At 38.6% G+C, this 17,364-nt stretch overlaps 1 protein-coding gene across 1 annotated transcript in view; it reads left to right on the top strand.

Annotated features, from left to right (window-relative positions):
• Nucleotides 1-16,074, top strand: part of LOC118837117 (protein mono-ADP-ribosyltransferase PARP14-like) — a 48,164-nt gene extending 32,090 nt beyond the window's left edge. The window contains exons 6-10 of the mRNA XM_036744097.1: nt 2,946-3,152; nt 3,249-3,839; nt 10,075-10,208; nt 12,919-13,093; nt 15,610-16,074. Coding sequence (XP_036599992.1) covers nt 2,946-3,152; nt 3,249-3,839; nt 10,075-10,208; nt 12,919-13,093; nt 15,610-15,899 — 1,397 coding nt within the window. The 3' untranslated portion in view covers nt 15,900-16,074. The remainder of the gene's footprint in view (nt 1-2,945; nt 3,153-3,248; nt 3,840-10,074; nt 10,209-12,918; nt 13,094-15,609) is intronic.
• The last annotated feature ends 1,290 nt before the right edge of the window (nt 16,075-17,364 follow it).

The following is a 17,364-nucleotide window of genomic DNA, read 5'->3' as shown; positions in this document are numbered from 1 at the left end:
ACAAGTCTTCTCTCTGCTAATAATAAACTGCTTGTGGGATGGCCAAGTATTTTGCAGTTGATTTGTTTATAAAAATTTATGATTTTGATACATTTATTTTATTTTTATACATTTATTTATATAAATCTTATGGGATAAACTTGGTGGATGAAACAGTTAAACTTTCCACCATCCTGTGCTTTCAACTCCCTTGCTCACATGTCCTGGTAACACTCATGCCTTGTGCTCCACTGATGCCTCTACCCTGAATCAGAGCCATCATCTGTCTCCTCCTTTCCTCCTTACCTGCTTTTGAACCAAAAAGGAGGTTATCACACAATTGTGCTGATGAGGTTGGCTACAAATTTATGGGGACTTCACTGGAGGAAGGTAGTCTTTTTATTCCTCCTTAAAAGATTGTCTTTCCCGCTCACCACAGCAGCTATTGAGATCTTCTCTCTGCTCTTTAGGCCTCTCATTATACCCTTTCCCTCTGGCTCTGAGCTGAGGATCTCCCTTCCCACTTTACAGAGAGAATCGAGGCCAACTGCAAAGAGCTCCCTCTTTTACTCTGCTCTCACTCTGACAGCTTCTTGACTTCATCTCCCACTGTTTCCTCCTTTGCTCCAGTCTCTGATAAAGAGGTGACTTTCATTCCTTAAATAATAAATGGTCGAAGAAACTGAGACATCCCACAAGTCTCTTCCCACTCAGTTGTCAAAGTGATATTAAAGCCCTTCATAAGTTGCCCCTCCTTATCTTTCTGGTCTTCTTATACCTCACACCCCACTATAACTCCGTGATCCAATGACGTTGATCTTCTGCGTTGTAATTGAAGAAGGCCTGCCATCTTCAGACTGCAGCATTTTCACTGTATCCCATAGCTGGAGAGCAGTCTCTACTCATCTCTACTGCCTGGCTTCCCAGTCTAAAATCCCATCTTCTAAAAAAAGACCTTTCCTAATAACTCTTAATTCTTAGTTCCTTACCCTTATCATTATCACCAATTTATTCTATATATTGTTTATTTATATATGGTTGCTTGCATGACTGTGTTCTCTTTGCGAACAGAGAATTCTCTTGGTCTCTTTTCATTTCTTTCTCTTTTTTCTGTCTTTCTCTCTTTTTTGGGAGGCAATTGGGATTAAGTGACTTACTCGGAGTCACACTTACTCACTGTACCACCTAGCTACCCTTTTGCCTCTTTTCATATACCCAGTGCTTAACACAATGCCTGGCACTTGGTAGGTGCTTAATAAGTGCTTATTGATTGACTGACTGACTGACTTCCTTGTCTCTATCAGTACCTAAGATTCTATTGACTTTTCAGTTTTGTTTTGATCACATGTCACCCTGTTTCCTCATATTGAACTTGTAGTCTGTTAAAACCAGATACGTATGAAATGTTGTATAGCTAGACATCTCCCATCCTATACTATGAATATTATACAACTCAAACGTAGAACTCTCCATTTCTCTTATTGATTCTATCTCTGTAGCATCTCTGACATTTGTTCCCTTCTCTCTCCTCATAGTCATCATCCAAAGTCAGGTCCTCATCACTTGTGACCTGAATTATAACACTAGTTTTCAAACTAATCTTCCCATGTCTACCCTCTTCTCTCTGCAGTCCATCTTCCACACAGGTGACCAATTTATATTTTTAAGTATCATGATCTATGATAATAATGATACAACCATTTTCTTTCCCCATTCAAAAATCTTAGTGGTTCCCTATTAATTCTAGGGTAAATTACAAATCTGTCTGCTGGGTATTTAAAGTCTTTTACATTCTAGTTTCAGTCTAACTTTCTACAATGATTCGCTCTTCATAATTCCATGTTAATGTAACATACTTGCTGATTTCCACACGTAACAATCTCTCCTCCATGCCCTTTTACAGGTTCTTGTCGTGTCTGGAATTCTCTCCCCTCTGCTATCACCTTTGCCTTTTAGTATCCCTACTTTCCATTAAGTCTCACTTCAAGCGATAAAACCTACCCAAGACCTTGCCTAGTCCCTCCTGACATTAGTACTCTCCTTCCAGATCCATTGTAGCTAGGTGGCACAATGGATAGAGCTCTGGGATTGGAGTCATGAAGACTTGAGTTCAAATCCCACCTCAGTCTTTATCTGCCTTAGCTTCCTCATCCATAAAATGAAGTTAATAACAGCATTTATTTCCTAGAGTTGTTGAAAGGCTAAAATTAAATAATATTTGCAAAGCACATTATAAATCTCAAAGTGCTCCCTACTATTATTATTTGCTTTGAATATATTTTATATTTAAGTATCTATGTACTTGGCATTTTCCTAAGTAGCACAGAAACTCCTTCTGAAGACAAATACTGTTTCATTTTGAAATTTATACCCCCAGTACCTGACTCATAAAAATGCTTGTCCGACTGTTGGATATGCAGCTCCCAAAGAACCTTGCACAGCTGAATGGCCAAAATGCCAATTATTATCTTGATAATAAAGTAATTCAAAGAAATTTTATGTCCTGTCATTAAAAACATTGCACAGGTTCAACACATTGGGCATTTTCTCTTCTCTAAATGGCTTTCAGAGTTCACAGGGTAAGACAGTTTACCTACAACCAAAAACCACTTACCTAAGAGGGGGTGGGGCATGAAATGAGCATCTGAACACAGTGAACACTCAAGTTCAGACTATGGATCATTCAGATTCTGGTGGCCATTGCTAATTCAGCTGCAGACTTCCAAAGGGCAGGAATTGTAGTTTCCTGTGGGACCTAGAAGAGAGGGAGCTTAGTCCACAATGTTTGAGATGCTGACAGTGAATCCAAAGGTGTTTGCTGATTTGGAGGAAGGAGCATTTATCCGTTAAGAATCAAATCTACCAACTTCTAAATGGTAGTTTGGGGCAGGGGGAGACTAGGAAAAAGGGGGAGCTTTTAGTTCTTATTGTTTTGTTCTTGCCACTTTTTTATTTTGTTCTTTCAGGACAGGCCAAACTAGACCCTACTTATGTTGCTGAATCTATAATCGATGCCGTTGAAGATTTTGCACAGGGAGAGTCTGTCCAATCAGTGAAAAAAGTGAAAGTGGTCATCTTCCTGCCACAGCTACTGGAAGTGTTTCATAATGCTATGAGAAAAAGAGTGAGATCTAAACCACCACCCTCAACCTCTCTGTTCTCTAACATAAAATGTAAGGGGTGCTTTTTCTTTACAGTGCATGTGCCTATGATTTATCTTGAAAATGTTTATGAGTACCTTCTCATGAAATTATCTTTTATTTTAAAAGCATTTTTCAGTCTTACAAGCCAACCTCCCAAAAAACAAGATAATTTGCTTCTGGAAAAAATTAAAAAATCGGCAACTTGTGGTGAAAGCAAGGAGAGTGTTGAAAGTGCTATCTCTGGGATACAAGATTTGATTTTAAAGGAACACAGAAGCTATACTTTCTCTGATGAGTCTATCCAAAACTTTGGTGAAAAAGAATACAATGAATTGAATGAGCTGCAGAAAAGGTTAAATGTCATCATTGATATGAAATGTGGAGGGTCTCAAATTGAGGTCAGTGGAACTACCCAAGATGTGTTCGAGGTTTCCCAGGCAATTCGAGACATGATCAAGAGAACACACTTCCATACAGATGAGGAGTCTAAGGCTGAGGAGCTCAGCAGAACCACCACATGGCATCATAGTGTCAGAGGTTTTCTCGAGCCTTTTGACAAAATAACTAATCTACATTTGGAGAATGCAATGAAAGGAAAGAAAAATAACGTTGTTGTTAAAATTAAGAATGAAAACTACACAGTAGACTTTAACACTAACCTTGCTACAAATGGAAAGGGACACAGCTTGCGTGTTTGTCGTATCAAAAAACCTGAAGGTAGGTTCAGTTTTCCTTTATTTCTCTTCCCTCATTCTCTTCCCATCCCCTTTCTTTTCTCCCCACCCCTCTTACTCTTAATTCTCCCTCTCCATCATTCAGCCAAAAAAATTTATCAAGCGCCAGGTGTCCAGGTACTGTGCTAAGCCTCTCAGGGTACGAAGAAAGACAAAAGACAGTTCTTATTTTCAAAGAGCTAAAAAATCTAATGGGGTGACACCATGCAAATAACAAGCTAAAATGTTAAAGTGAATAAACTGGAGATAATCAGCAGAGAGAAAGCACTAGAATTAAGGGGAATCAATAAAGACTTCACAAGGAAGGTGGGATTTTGCCTGGAACTTGGAGGAAGGCAGGGAAATCAATAGGCAGAGGTGAGAAAGAAGAGAAAACCAGGTATGGGGCACACCCAGTGAAAGCGCTCTGATTGTAGTTTCTGTCTCTCTGTCTTTCTCAACTTTCCCTCTCTCTCAGAACCAACTCAGTATTTATTCTGACTCTACTGTTATTTTGAGCACTTAAGCAGAGGTGTCTAGCAGCTGATGCCCACAACATTACCAAGTTCCCAGTACCAGATTAAAATGCAATTAAGAAATATCTAACAAATTAAACAAAAATACACAAAACAGAGATAATCTTAATATGTGGTTTGCTAAATCAATACATGGCCTGCTAGGAACTAGTTTAGGGACCCCAATTTCAATTGGAGTTTGACAGCACTGATTTAGACCAAAAACAAAACACCCTAAACCTTCCCCTCCAACCTGTCATCCATTTTCAATTCATTCCTTCACCTTAAAACTTTGCACCTTAATAAAATATAGACACCCTCAAGAGGCATAAAACTGTGATCTTTTTCAGATATTTACACATTAGTAAAGTGCTGGATGTACAACCCTCCCCCCAAAAAATTATAAATGAACTTTCCAGTTTGTAAACCAGTCTCTGCCCAGTTCTCCTTAAGTTGAATCAGTTTTGTTGATAACTACAGAGACTGATTTCTTCCGGAGGAACCTATAAAGATCAAATTTTTGGACCTGGCGACCAAAATACAGAGCAGACCACAGGTAGAAGCATGGCTGAGGTCATCAGAGTATTTTTCCAGAAGTCAAGTTTTGGCAGAGAGGCAGGAAGAGAAGGAGCATGAGCATGCTGCTGGCTGGGTAGATAAAGAGGTGGCTGAAGAATGAGGCTCTACAAGGGAAGTGTGACTTGCTGGGAAGTAATGTAGTATCCTCAAAGGAGCATTAGATCTGGAGTCAGACAAGCTGGGTTCAAATCCTGCCACTGCTTATTACCTACGTGAACATGGGCCTTCCCTTAGCTTCAGTTTTCTCTACTATAAAATGAGGTTTTTGGACTGAATGGCTTCCGGCTTCTGAGGTCCCTTGCTACACCTTTGCTCCTGTCCAGGAGATATTTAACAATATTGCCTAAGGTTGGATCTTTCATCGGATAATTTCTGTTTCAGTCAGTGAAAAGTGAAACATGGTTGCAAAATAATCTGAGCTGGAATCTAGGGGGAAAAAAGATGATAGAGAAAAAAAATCAGAAAGAAAATTAGACAAACAGGTCAGGAAGGGAAAATCCTACAAGTGTGAGAATGACAAGAATCGTCCTCCACAGTGCCCCATCCACAAGTTAAGAAAGGATTCAGAACTTCAGACACATTTCCTAGAGCAGGGGATCTTACTTTGGGATCTATGAACTTAATTTTAAAAAATATTTTGATCACTAGATTTCAATATAATTGCTTTCCCTGGTAATTCCATATATTTCATTGTAGACATTTAGAAACATTATTCTGAGAAGGGTCTATAGCTTCTGTCAGACTGCCAAAGGAGTCTATTACCAATCAATAAACTTTTATTCAGTGCCTACTATACACCAGGGGGTACAACATGCCCTGGGAATACAAAAGACAGTTCCTGCCTTCAAGGAGCTCACAACCTAGTAGACTACAACAGAAAAGGTTACAGACAGGTGGAAGAGGGATGTTGACCACCAAGGCTGAGTCACCCAGGAAAATCCAACTAAGATAATTTGCTCCAAGGAACCAGCCAAAACAAGAGAGATGGGCAACATAAGAAAGATAAAACAGCTTCCAGGGCCCAGAGTATAGTACAAGGGTGGGTAACCTGTGGCCTCAAGGCCACATGTGGCCCTCTAGGTCCTCAAGAGTGGCCCTTTGACTGAATCTGAATTTCACCAAACAAATCCCCTGAATAAAAGGATTTGGTCTGTGACATTCAGATTCAGTGAGGGCCACATTTGAGGACCTAGAGTGCCACATGTGGCCTTGAGGCCTAAGGTTCCTCACCTCTATGTGAGAGGTGATGGAGGCAGCTAGGCCTATAACCTAGGGAAAGGTAGCTTTGGAGCCTGGATAGAAAAGGGTGCTTTTTTGATGGAAGTTCAAAAAACGGGAAGCATCATTCCATGCTATGGCCTGTGGTCCAAGTCACTTTACTTCTCACTGTTCTAGGCAACACTTAAGTAATCTAAGTTGTAGAAAAGGTTCCAGTTTGCATCTGTGAAGACCGTGTTTGCACCTAGTAGTTACTTGTACAAATGAAATCACAAATCCAGTCCCTAACTCTGTGCAAAGTTTATAATCTACATTTTATCAACCAGTAGGGGTCAACAAGGAATAGATGATTTGCCCGAAGTTCCACAGGGGCTCAGGCACAGAACTAGGAATAGAAGCAATGTCTTCTCCTTTGATTCATCTCTCCAGTGCCCAAAACAACACTAGACCCAGTGTAAGTGCTGCTCAACCAGTACTTGTTGAAAGAGAAGGATGAGGTGGTCTGTAAGATGATGAAGCTAGGATGGTTATGGATAGAAAAAACTCAGCTATCCTCAGCCTTCTGCACAATATATTGAGAACAGAAGATTTGGATGCTGTGGGGCTGAGAGAACTAGAGACTGAGACAATATCAGGGTTAAACCTGAGAACTAGGAATTTAGATGTCAGGGAGTAGAAGTGGTGGATGCCAAGGATTCACTCATTAGCACTCTAAGAATTGGGGCAGCTTGTATACTGTTAACCTCTTCCTCATTAGTGTAAATGTACCCATGCCTCCACTGTCCCCTGTCCAGTACCCTGGACAGAGAAGGAAAGTAGAGCACTTCTTAGTGATCTCCATTTAAAAGAACTCAATAGACTGATCAGTCAAAAAGCAGTTATTAAGCACCTACTATGTCCCAGGCACTATGATAAGAGCTAGTTAGAGATATATAGAAAATCAAGAAGACTCCCTGCCCCCATTCTAATAAGAGAGACAACATGTAAAATAACTGCGGTCTTACAAGATATATATTACAGAGTAGTTGTAAGGTCATTTCAGAAGGGACAGAAAGCACTAGAAGTTGAGGGGTCTAGGAAGACCTCCAGAAAAAGATGGGTTTTGAGCTGACTCTGGAAGGAATACAGAGAAACTAGGCAGTAAAGCTAAGGAGGGAAACATTCCGGGTGTGAGAGACAATCAGTGCAAAGATTCAAAAATGAAATGCAGCATACAGGGAATGGCGAATAGGCCAGTATAGCTGGATTGGAAGGTGAGTAAAGGGGAGTCAAGTGTAAGAACAGTAGAAATGTAGGAATGTTACCACTTATGAAAGTGTCTAAATGCCAAATGGACACCCGAGGACTGCTAAAGGAGATAGTCAAGCAAGATATCTGAGTGGGATGAGATGAGGAAGACAAGGCAATGAGAAAAGAAAGCTATCATCAAATGACTTCAGTTTTTTTATTAAATATGAGGCAAAGTCATCAGCTAAGAGGATGGGGAGGGGAGTACTATGAAGAAGTTAGAAGAGAAGATTTGAAATGGCCATTTTGGTGAGCAGGACACCTAATCTGTTATGGAGGAGAAAGACTGCTTGCTGTAGTGAGGGTGCAGTTGAGATTAGATAACAGATTTTCTGTCAACCCGGTGTCATCTCGCTTTTGTGATTTCCTCCAGCACCATGCATAGATAGCATTTGGGAAGACATGATGGGTATGTGTGGTAGAAATAATCAAGCCAGGAATAAGATATACAGGCAATGGGGTATAGAAATCTATCTTGCCCTGCAAGAAACTAGGTGGGAAGGGGATAAGAGGGGAAGTGAAAGAAGGGAGGACACACTGAGGGAAGGGTAATCAGAATGCATGCCATCTTGGGGTGGGGAAGGGGAGAGATGGGGAGAAAATCTGGAACTCAAAATCTTGTGGAAGTGAATGTTGAAAATGAAAAATAAAGAAAAAAAGAAATAATTCAGGCATTTAGAGAAGGAGTGGGATGAAGGATGCCTTCGTGATCATTCCACTACAGGGAGGGGGGATAGCAGGAAAAGGTTAAGGGGATCTTAGACAACTATGGGGATTAGTGACAGAAGAAGCCTAGTAGGTCTCACCAGCTAACCTAAACAAGTAAGGCTAGTATGATTATGAGAGGGAGCCACAAGGCTGAGATACCACAAGAAGCTTATTGATGGCAGCCTCCTGATCTCCCAATTAGGGTTGTAGTTTCTGAGCTGCTAAAATGTTAGATTTTTTTCAGAGTCTAGGGTATAGTTTGGAAAAACCTGCTTTTATTTTGTTTGCTTTCATTTTGAATCTGTGATTTCACTGATAGAAAGAGTTCCCAGTGAGAAAATTCTCTATCCCTCCCAGGGAGGAAACACCTTAAAAAGATCATCACCTGCATGGCAACTTACAGTCTAGGAGAGTTGTTGGGGCAGTGAGAGTTGAAGTGATCTATCCATGGTCAGGCATCCCCTGTGTTATCAGAGAAAGAACTTACTGACTTTAAGGATAGTTCTTTCTGCCCACTATACAGTACTGCGTCTTCACCACCCCCCTTTCCATTATAAATTAGTAAATATGCTTTTCACTTTGTAATTCTATGTCTTCTGAGTTTTCTTTGCCTCAAATCATTTTGCAAAAATCATTTTTGCTTCACCTAATAAAAGAGAATTTTGAATCTATCATGCCAGGTACATTCACCTGGGACAGAGGTAGAAGGCACTTCCTACCATACCAGCCTGCACTTCCTACCAGCCTTACCCATTACATTACTGCACCTGCTTTTCTATTTAACTCTCATGAATCCAAAAATAGATGTGAAAGAGGGAAAGAAACAAGTATTTGTACCTACTATGTGTTAGGCACTGTGTAAGCTCCATCAATTTCTCATTTGATTTTCACAACAACCCTACAAGGTAACTGTCACTATTATCCTCATTTTACAGTTGAGAAAATTGAGGCAGACAGTCATTTAGTGATTTCCTCAGAAATTCAAAACTTATCAATGTCTGACGCTGGATTTGAACTCAAACCTTCCTGATTCCAGGTGCAAGGCTCTAATCAGTGTACCACCTAGCTTTCTGTGAAATATTTTGGGAAGAAGAGCTCTAGATGAATTTTGTCTGCTAGTCTTTTAAAATAAAGTAACAAGTCCCTCAATTTGATATAAAATTTTTGAAGTAACTAATTGAATGATAAGAGGCAGCATGGTATAGTAGATAGAGCTTGGAGATAGGAAGACATGAGTACATATCCTGCTTCTAACACTTACTATCTGTGTGACTCTGGGCAAGCCACTTAATGGCCAAACACACCTTTCTTAGACTAAGTTATAGATGGATACAATCTGTATTGATGCCACAGGTAAAAGAATAGACTTGTGGTGTATTTGATGTATTAATTCATTCATCAATTACACTTTGTATTGACAGCAGGGTGAGCAGGACAAGTTAATACATATTGAAAAGGGCATCATGGGTATATAAGGGTTTTTTTCTTAATAGCATATTATCTTTCATGTTATTGGTGCTTAATTACTGTTTATTAAATTGAGTTGAATTGAATTCTAAAAACCTAGCATTAAGAGATTGCAAAAGAATTCAGATGTTATTCTGCTTTTTAGAGAGTCCTAGGAATTTAGAGCATGTCCCTAAAGTCTGGACACATAGGAAAATTGATGGCAACGTGGAGTTATTGCATCGAGTTCACGTGCATCTTGCAAAGCTCATCAGCCTTTGCATCACAAATGATGGAAATCATATTGAAGATGTGATTTGTTAATATTCCAATTAAATAAAATGTGGTTGAAAATTTCATTTGTTTCATTTCTTGAAAACATGCATTTTTGGCAATGTGTCCAGACTTTAGGAACACCCTGTAGAGTGCGGAATCCTATCCTACATATGGGAGGAAATTATTAATCCCCAAGTGTTTGTCTTTCAGTTGAGATCCCTGATCACTGGGATGACATGAAAAACCAGAATCTTCTTTTGGTGGATTTACCTCCAGGACATAAAGAATATGAGCAAGTAAAAGACAAGTTTTGTCAGACTTGTGCTAACTACACAATAGAGAAGGTAAACCTACTCTTTATCCTTGCCATGACCTCTAATCCTCCATTCCTCAGTACTATCACTAGTCCTCACCCCTACTCTTCTTTCTTACATTTGTATCTAATCTGAGATCATCTCCTGTATGCCAGTTGGCCTCAACACTCCCTGCTAGATGTTTCCAGCTGTGTAGCCCAGAGGCTTCTCAAATTCAATGTATCCAAAACAGAATTCACTGTCTTTCTTCCCAAACCCTCCCTTCTTCCCAAGATTCCTATTATTGTTGATGGCACTACCAACCACCTAATTTTAAGGTTCACCACCATTGGCATCCTCTTTGACTCCTAACTCAATCTGAGTGAAATGGTCATACCCTTAGTCTTACTATCATTTACAAGTGTTTCACTTCCACGTCCATGATCTCTGAAATCCCTTTATCTGGTCATAATCTTTTATCAATCCATAGTCTATGTGCCTAATGATCTCTAAGCCAATTCTTCATCTTCACCAGTTATATTAGCTTAAGAAAAATATTGTTGTAGATATTTTAGTGGAATAGATCTTAGTATTATTCCATGTTGATTCTATGAGTCTGCCAATAGTAACAGACAGATTTGATTAAAGGTTAAATTGGATATGGAAACTTAAATGTAAATAGATCTCTTTTCCTAACTCAAAGTTTCCTGAACCTTTTTAGAGTATATAGGGTCACTTCTTTTTGTCAGTTTCCGTGGCAAAAAAAATGACAATGTGTCCCACACTGTGAAGATCTTGAGATGGAGGAAGGAGGAGTGGGAAAGAGGGCAATTGAGGCAACCTGGATCTGGAGCAAGCTATTCTGGAGAGGCAAAAAAAATCAGTGGGGTTCCCTTTGATTCCTCCCTGTTTGTTTTCACTGTTCTGATTCCCAGGAAGTCTATGTCTGTGATCTCTGATAAAATAACTTTTTCACTCTAAGAGTCTAAATTTCTTCATCATAAGGCGAGGGAATTGGACTAGATGATTTCTGAGACCTGTTCTAACATTCTGTGATTCAGGAATGAAAGGGAATAACCATGTTCAGTGTTTTCTAACTCAGGATAGACAAGAAACACTCACCTAATTATGACTTGCTTTGGAATTTTTTTCCTATTTATTTCCCCTGTTCCTTCCATTTTCTCTTGTTTTGGACTCTTCTTATAGCAATGCAATAGGTTAGGGGCAGAGCTGGGATTAGGAAAAGAGGCAAAAGAAATTTCCAAAGGCCAAGTCATTGAAATGGCTTATCTGTAAATGAGAAAGAATGTTAGCAAGACTGCTGATTCTTGAAAAGTGTTTTCAAACTTGTAAGTCTGTGATATTTACAGCTCTATATGGGTGTTATAGCCCATTTACAAATAGGAATCAGTCCTGCTCCCCCTCTCCCAATGCCTTAAATATAAAAAGAGACCATAATAAACATAAAAATACTAAACTTTTGTTAGTAGTTGGTGTTTTCCTTTTTATTCACAAAAGCAAGTAAATTTCCTTTTAAATTTTTAGTGCCAGGTTGCACAGTAACGGAACTTAGAGGAAATACAATTAAAATGACTTGCTCTTATAAAATTTGCTCCACCACCCAGTGAAGTATTCTTTGTCTCAGTATGTTTATTATGTCTTATTTTCTATTTATCAAAGACAAATGTAACCTTATTTGTCTTACAACTCATCTAGTTCACCCTACAGCAATGTCTAGCTTATTATCAGACTCAGAATGGTGACCCCCTCAATTTTTTTTAACTCAGGGAAAGGGAAAAAAACATCACAAATATTACAACTAGTGAGCCATTATCACAAGCCCTAGCTCTCTGTAGATCTATTAACAAACTTAAGAGCAATGAGTCATGATCATGGTCCTGGATCAAACTGTTTTAAAAAGGCATTTGCAGTGGAAATATGTTTTACATGATTGCACACTTATATACATATGACATTGCTTACCGTCTTGGGGAGGAAGAAGGGAGAAAAATTTGGAACTCAAAAATCTTATAAAAAATGAATGTTGAAAATTGTCTGTACATGTAATTGGAAAAAGGCATTTGTAGATTAGGACAGTGTTCAACATTTGTCCTTGAACTTTTGGAGCACAGTAATTAATATATATATATATATATGTGTGTGTGTGTGTGTGTGTGTGTGTGTTTTAAGGGTGGAAAAAGATAATTTCAGCTATCTGAAATAAGCTAAAAAGCTATTCAATTGGAAAATAACTCAAGACAGTGTAGTATAATAGATAGATAGCTTACTTTGGAGTGGAGGAGATTTTGTTTCAAGCTGAGTCTCTCACACCTCCTGACTGTATGAACCCAGGCAAGTCACTTAAACTTCGGGACTCCAAGCAACTCCCTACAGCTTTGAGTTCCCAAGCAGGTGCCCATCCCCATTGGTTAGGATCTTCACCAGGAGTGCCTACACTGAAGATATCATATGTGCAATTCAAAACAAAACAAAATTTCCAGAAAGTGACCAAATTAGGGAATATTTCTATTCAAAGCTTAAACTTACAAAACTCTAGGTTTAGAAAGTTGTCTGAATATAAGAATATATCTGGAAAACAAAATGGATAGCACTGAATTTGATGTTTATTATTTTGTGCTCAAAGGAAAATTGTCCTACACAAAATATAAAATGATTTCCTATGGATTGGTCATTTTTAAATTCACTTCCACATGTACTTCATGCCTAACACTATGCTCATTTTTCCTTTTGTAATTTGTAGATTCAGAGGATACAGAACAAAAGCCTTTGGAATTTGTATCAGACAAAGAAAATTTTCATGGACGCCCAAAACAACCACGAAAATAATGAAAGACGTCTCTTTCATGGGGTAGATGCCGACTCACTGTCCCATGTCAATAGCCAAGGCTTTACTCGCAGTTATATGTGGAAAAATGGTAAGTAAAGCAGCAGGTACCTTGTTTGCTTCAAAAGGTTCAGAGGTGAAGTATCACTTTCACATCACACCATCAGCACCTGAACACTTTAAAGTGTGTCACCGTAGAATTTGCTTTCTGTCTCAATCAGTCAACATTTATTAAGCACATACTATAGGTTAGGCACTGTGGTAAGCACTAGAGATAAAAATAATAAAAAGAAATAGCTCCTGCCCTCAAGAGCTTACAACCTAATGGAAGAACATAATACAAAAAAGAAGCTGAAAAGGGCATGAGGGAATAATGGAAAAGTAAGAGAAGACCCAACATGATGTGAGAAATGAAGAGCTAGCTGAGCTGAGCTCCCTCTTTAAATGGAGATTCAGAGATCATGACATCCCTACCCACCTCCACCCACACCCACCTACCTACCCCCTCCAACTAGAGAGACAGAGGGTAGTAATGATGTGGAGTACCAATGCTGATGATATCTTACAGGAGGATGAGGTTATCCCAATAATGAGCTTCCCAGGGCATGGTGGAGAAGTTAGAGAAGTTCCAAAGTAATATAGCCAGGTTAAAATGGACAATTGCAGGGTCTCCATCCACCCATTGAGTTAGTCCATCAAATCACAAATCTGGGATAGACACTATAGCTGAAAAAGAAGGAGTTTGGTCCAGAAATGAACAGGATTCTATCACACAGCACTTTCAGTTTTCAGTCTATACACACACACACACACACACACACACACACACACACACACACACACACAAAATCTTTTTTTGCCTTCAATAGCCTTTCTATTATGATATATGGCTGTGAATGATGGAACACAGTGATCTCCAAACAATCAAAATTGTGGGTGACTCAAAAGGCAGTGGATGAGACACATGCTGGTTGTAAAGAGGGACATATGGTGGGTATAAAGAGGATGTGTCACATGGTCAACAATGAGGAGGATATAAACAAAAATTGAGAAGAATGAGGCAATCTGGATGGGTGGCAATCTTCACCATAGAGAGGTGACTTAAGATACTTAGAGATTTAAGAGATCTGAGAGACTTAAGAAGATTTAAAAGATTTAGAGCAAGAAGGGACCTTCAAGTGAATCTATCCCCTCATTTGACTTATGAGAAAAATGAGAGTACAGAGGAGGTCCACAATTTTCTGAGGATCTTAGCTGACAAAAATCTAAGGATTTGAACCCAGGTCTCTCTGACTCTATAACCTCTGTTCTTATCCACTACACCATCCCACATCTCCAAAAAATCATCAGCCCTAGAAAGTATGAATGATTGCTAGGTTTTAGCCAAAATACATAATGATATAAACCTAAGGGGCCTAATTTCTCTTCATTCACACAGCCAAAACCTTGGTTCAAGTCTTCATCATGTCACTCCTGGATAGTTGCAATAGCCTTCTCTTCTCCCTGCCTCAAGTCTCTCCCCATTTCCATGCATCCTCCTCTCAGTCATGAAAATGACTTTCATAAAACTCAGTGCCCACAATGTCCCCCTTCTACTCAATGAACATGAGTAACTCCTTGTTGTCTCCAGAATCAAATATAAAATGCTTTGGTTGCATTTAAAGCCCTTTACAGCCTAGCCTTTCTCTGTCTTTGCAGTCTTCTTATAGTTTACTCACACACACTTAACAGTCCAGCTGCACTGGCTTCTTTGCTGTTCCTCACATGCTCCGTCTCTCAGTTCTGGGTCTTTCCACTAACTATTCCCTTTGCTTCAAATGCTCTCACTCCTTACCTCTGCCAACTGGCTTCTCAAACCTCCTTCAAGGCTCAGCTAAATTCCACATTCTGCAGGGGGTCCTCCCTATGCTATGGTCTCCCCTCTGAGATTACCTTCCATTTATTCAAAATATATCTAGTACATCATTGTTGGCATGTTGTCTTCCCTATTAGAATGTGAGCTCCTTAGAGATAGGGACCATGTTTTTGCCTCTTTTACCATGCCTACACTTGGCACAGTGCCTGGCACATATTAAGTGCTTACTAAATGCTTGTTGCTTGACAGGCTGGTTGACCATTGGCCTTTGGGGCTGACTAGAGATTTCCCACCTCTCTATGTTGACTTTGCTTACATGGTTGTAGCCATTGTCTGTACAAAAGTTTTTGGCTATGCTTTTAGTAAAGTGACTTTTAGACAGGTTATAAAGTGGCATTAGCTTAATGAGGGAGACTCTGAATTCAACTTAACAAACATTTATTGAGCAAGTGTTTTGTGTAAATTATTATGCTAGAGCAGGAGAATGCAATGACTAAATAAGGCAAAGACACAGCCTTTGAGAGGTTTATTGAGGGGGTGAGTTTTATATATAGATTTGCACACATATGTGTGTGTGTATATATATGAATAATCTAAAATGAGAGAGTAAATGAGATGAAAGCAAAGAGAAAATTTCAACAAAATGAAATGAGATATTATTACTTTGATCATGGTCCCAGACATTATCATAATTGGTATAAGATACATTTCATAATTTTAATTTTGTAAACATTTTGTCTTCTTTTTCACAGATATAGTATGGGGAACAGGAAATTATTTTGCTGTCGATGCCCTAGGTTCAGCTAATGATGTCTACGCCCAGCCAGATATCAATGGGAAGAAGTATTTGTATTATGTACGAGTACTTACTGGTGATTACATTCTTGGAAATCCATCATTCATTGTCCCTCCACCAAAAAGAAATCATGATATTTATGTTCTATATGACAGTGTGACTGATCATATGACAAATCCAAGCGTATTTGTCGTATTTTATGTTAATCAGGCTTATCCAGAGTACCTCATTACTTTCAGGAAATAATATTTTGGTTTCATATTCAAGAGATATTATGTAGACACTTATTTGTAGCATGTTTTAGCATTCAGTACATTTTTTAGCTCATCACATTCATTCTTGTTGCTGAAATTAGTACTTTTGGCTTTATCACCAGTGTGATTTTTAATTTAGGCTTCTTGTGGTCATTCCCCAATTGATAAATTATCAAAGGATATGAAGTGGCAGTTTTCAGATGAAGATCAAAGTTATCTATAGTTACATGAAAAAAATGCCAAAATCACTATTGATTAGAGCTATACAAATTAAAACAACTCTAAGGTACCACCTTACACCCATCAGTTTGGCTAATATGACAGAAACGGAACATCATAGATGTTTAAGTGGATGTGGAAAAATTGGGACACTAATGCACTCTTGGTGAAGGTGTGAACTGATCCAACCCTTCTGAAGAGCAATTTGGAACTATGCTCAAAGGGCAATCAAATTGTGCATACCCTTTGATCTAGCAATACCACTGCTAGCTATGTATACCAAAAAGTTTTTTTAAAGGGGAAAGTACCTATTCGTATGAAAATATTTACAGCAACTATTTGTGTGGTGGCAAAGAATTGGAAATTGAGGGGATGTCCATCAATTGGGGAATGGCTAAACAAGTTGTGTTATATGATTGTAATGGAATACTATTGTGATCTGAGAAATGTTGAGCAGACTGATTTCAGAAAACTCTAGAAAAACTTATACCAACTGATGCATACTGAAGTGGGCAGAACCAAGAGAACATCATAAACATTAATGGCAATATTGTATGATGAACAATTGTGAATCACTTAGCTCTTCTCAGCAATACAATGATCCAAGACAATTCCAAAAGACTCATGATGATAAATGCTATCCACATCCAGAGAAAGAATTAATGGAGTCTCAATATAAATTGAATTTTCACTTTATATTTTCCATGTTTTTTTTCCTTTTTGGTCTATTTCTTCTTTCACAACATGACTAATATGTAAATATGTCTTACATGATTGCACATATACATACTATATCAAATTGTTTACTGTCTTAGGGTAGGGGGAGGTAAGGGAGGGAAGGAGAAAATTTGGAACTCAAAATTAGATTCAGATATAAAGGGTGACATCATAAACAAAATTAGTGGAGCATGAAAGAAATTACCTGTCAAACCTATGGATAGGTGAAGAGTTTATGACCAACCAAGAGATAAAGAGGTTCATAGGAGGCAAAATGGATCATTTTGATTATAGCAAATTTAAAAGATTTTATACAGAAAAAACTAATATAGCTAAAATTAGAAGAAAAGCAGGAAATAAGGAAAATCTTTGCAGCAAGTCTCTCTGATAAAGATCACATTTCTAAAATGTATGGGGAACTGAGTAAAATTTACAAGAAAAAGAGCCAGTCCCCCAATTGATAAGTGGTCAAAGAATATGAACAGACAGTTTTCAGAGGAAGAAATCCAATATCAATAGTC

Source organism: Trichosurus vulpecula, chromosome 2 (assembly GCF_011100635.1).
Source record: "Trichosurus vulpecula isolate mTriVul1 chromosome 2, mTriVul1.pri, whole genome shotgun sequence".
NCBI classification, from domain to species: Eukaryota; Metazoa; Chordata; class Mammalia; order Diprotodontia; family Phalangeridae; genus Trichosurus; species Trichosurus vulpecula.
Note: the sequence above shows the minus strand (reverse complement) of the source record. Positions and strands in the feature narration are given on the sequence as shown.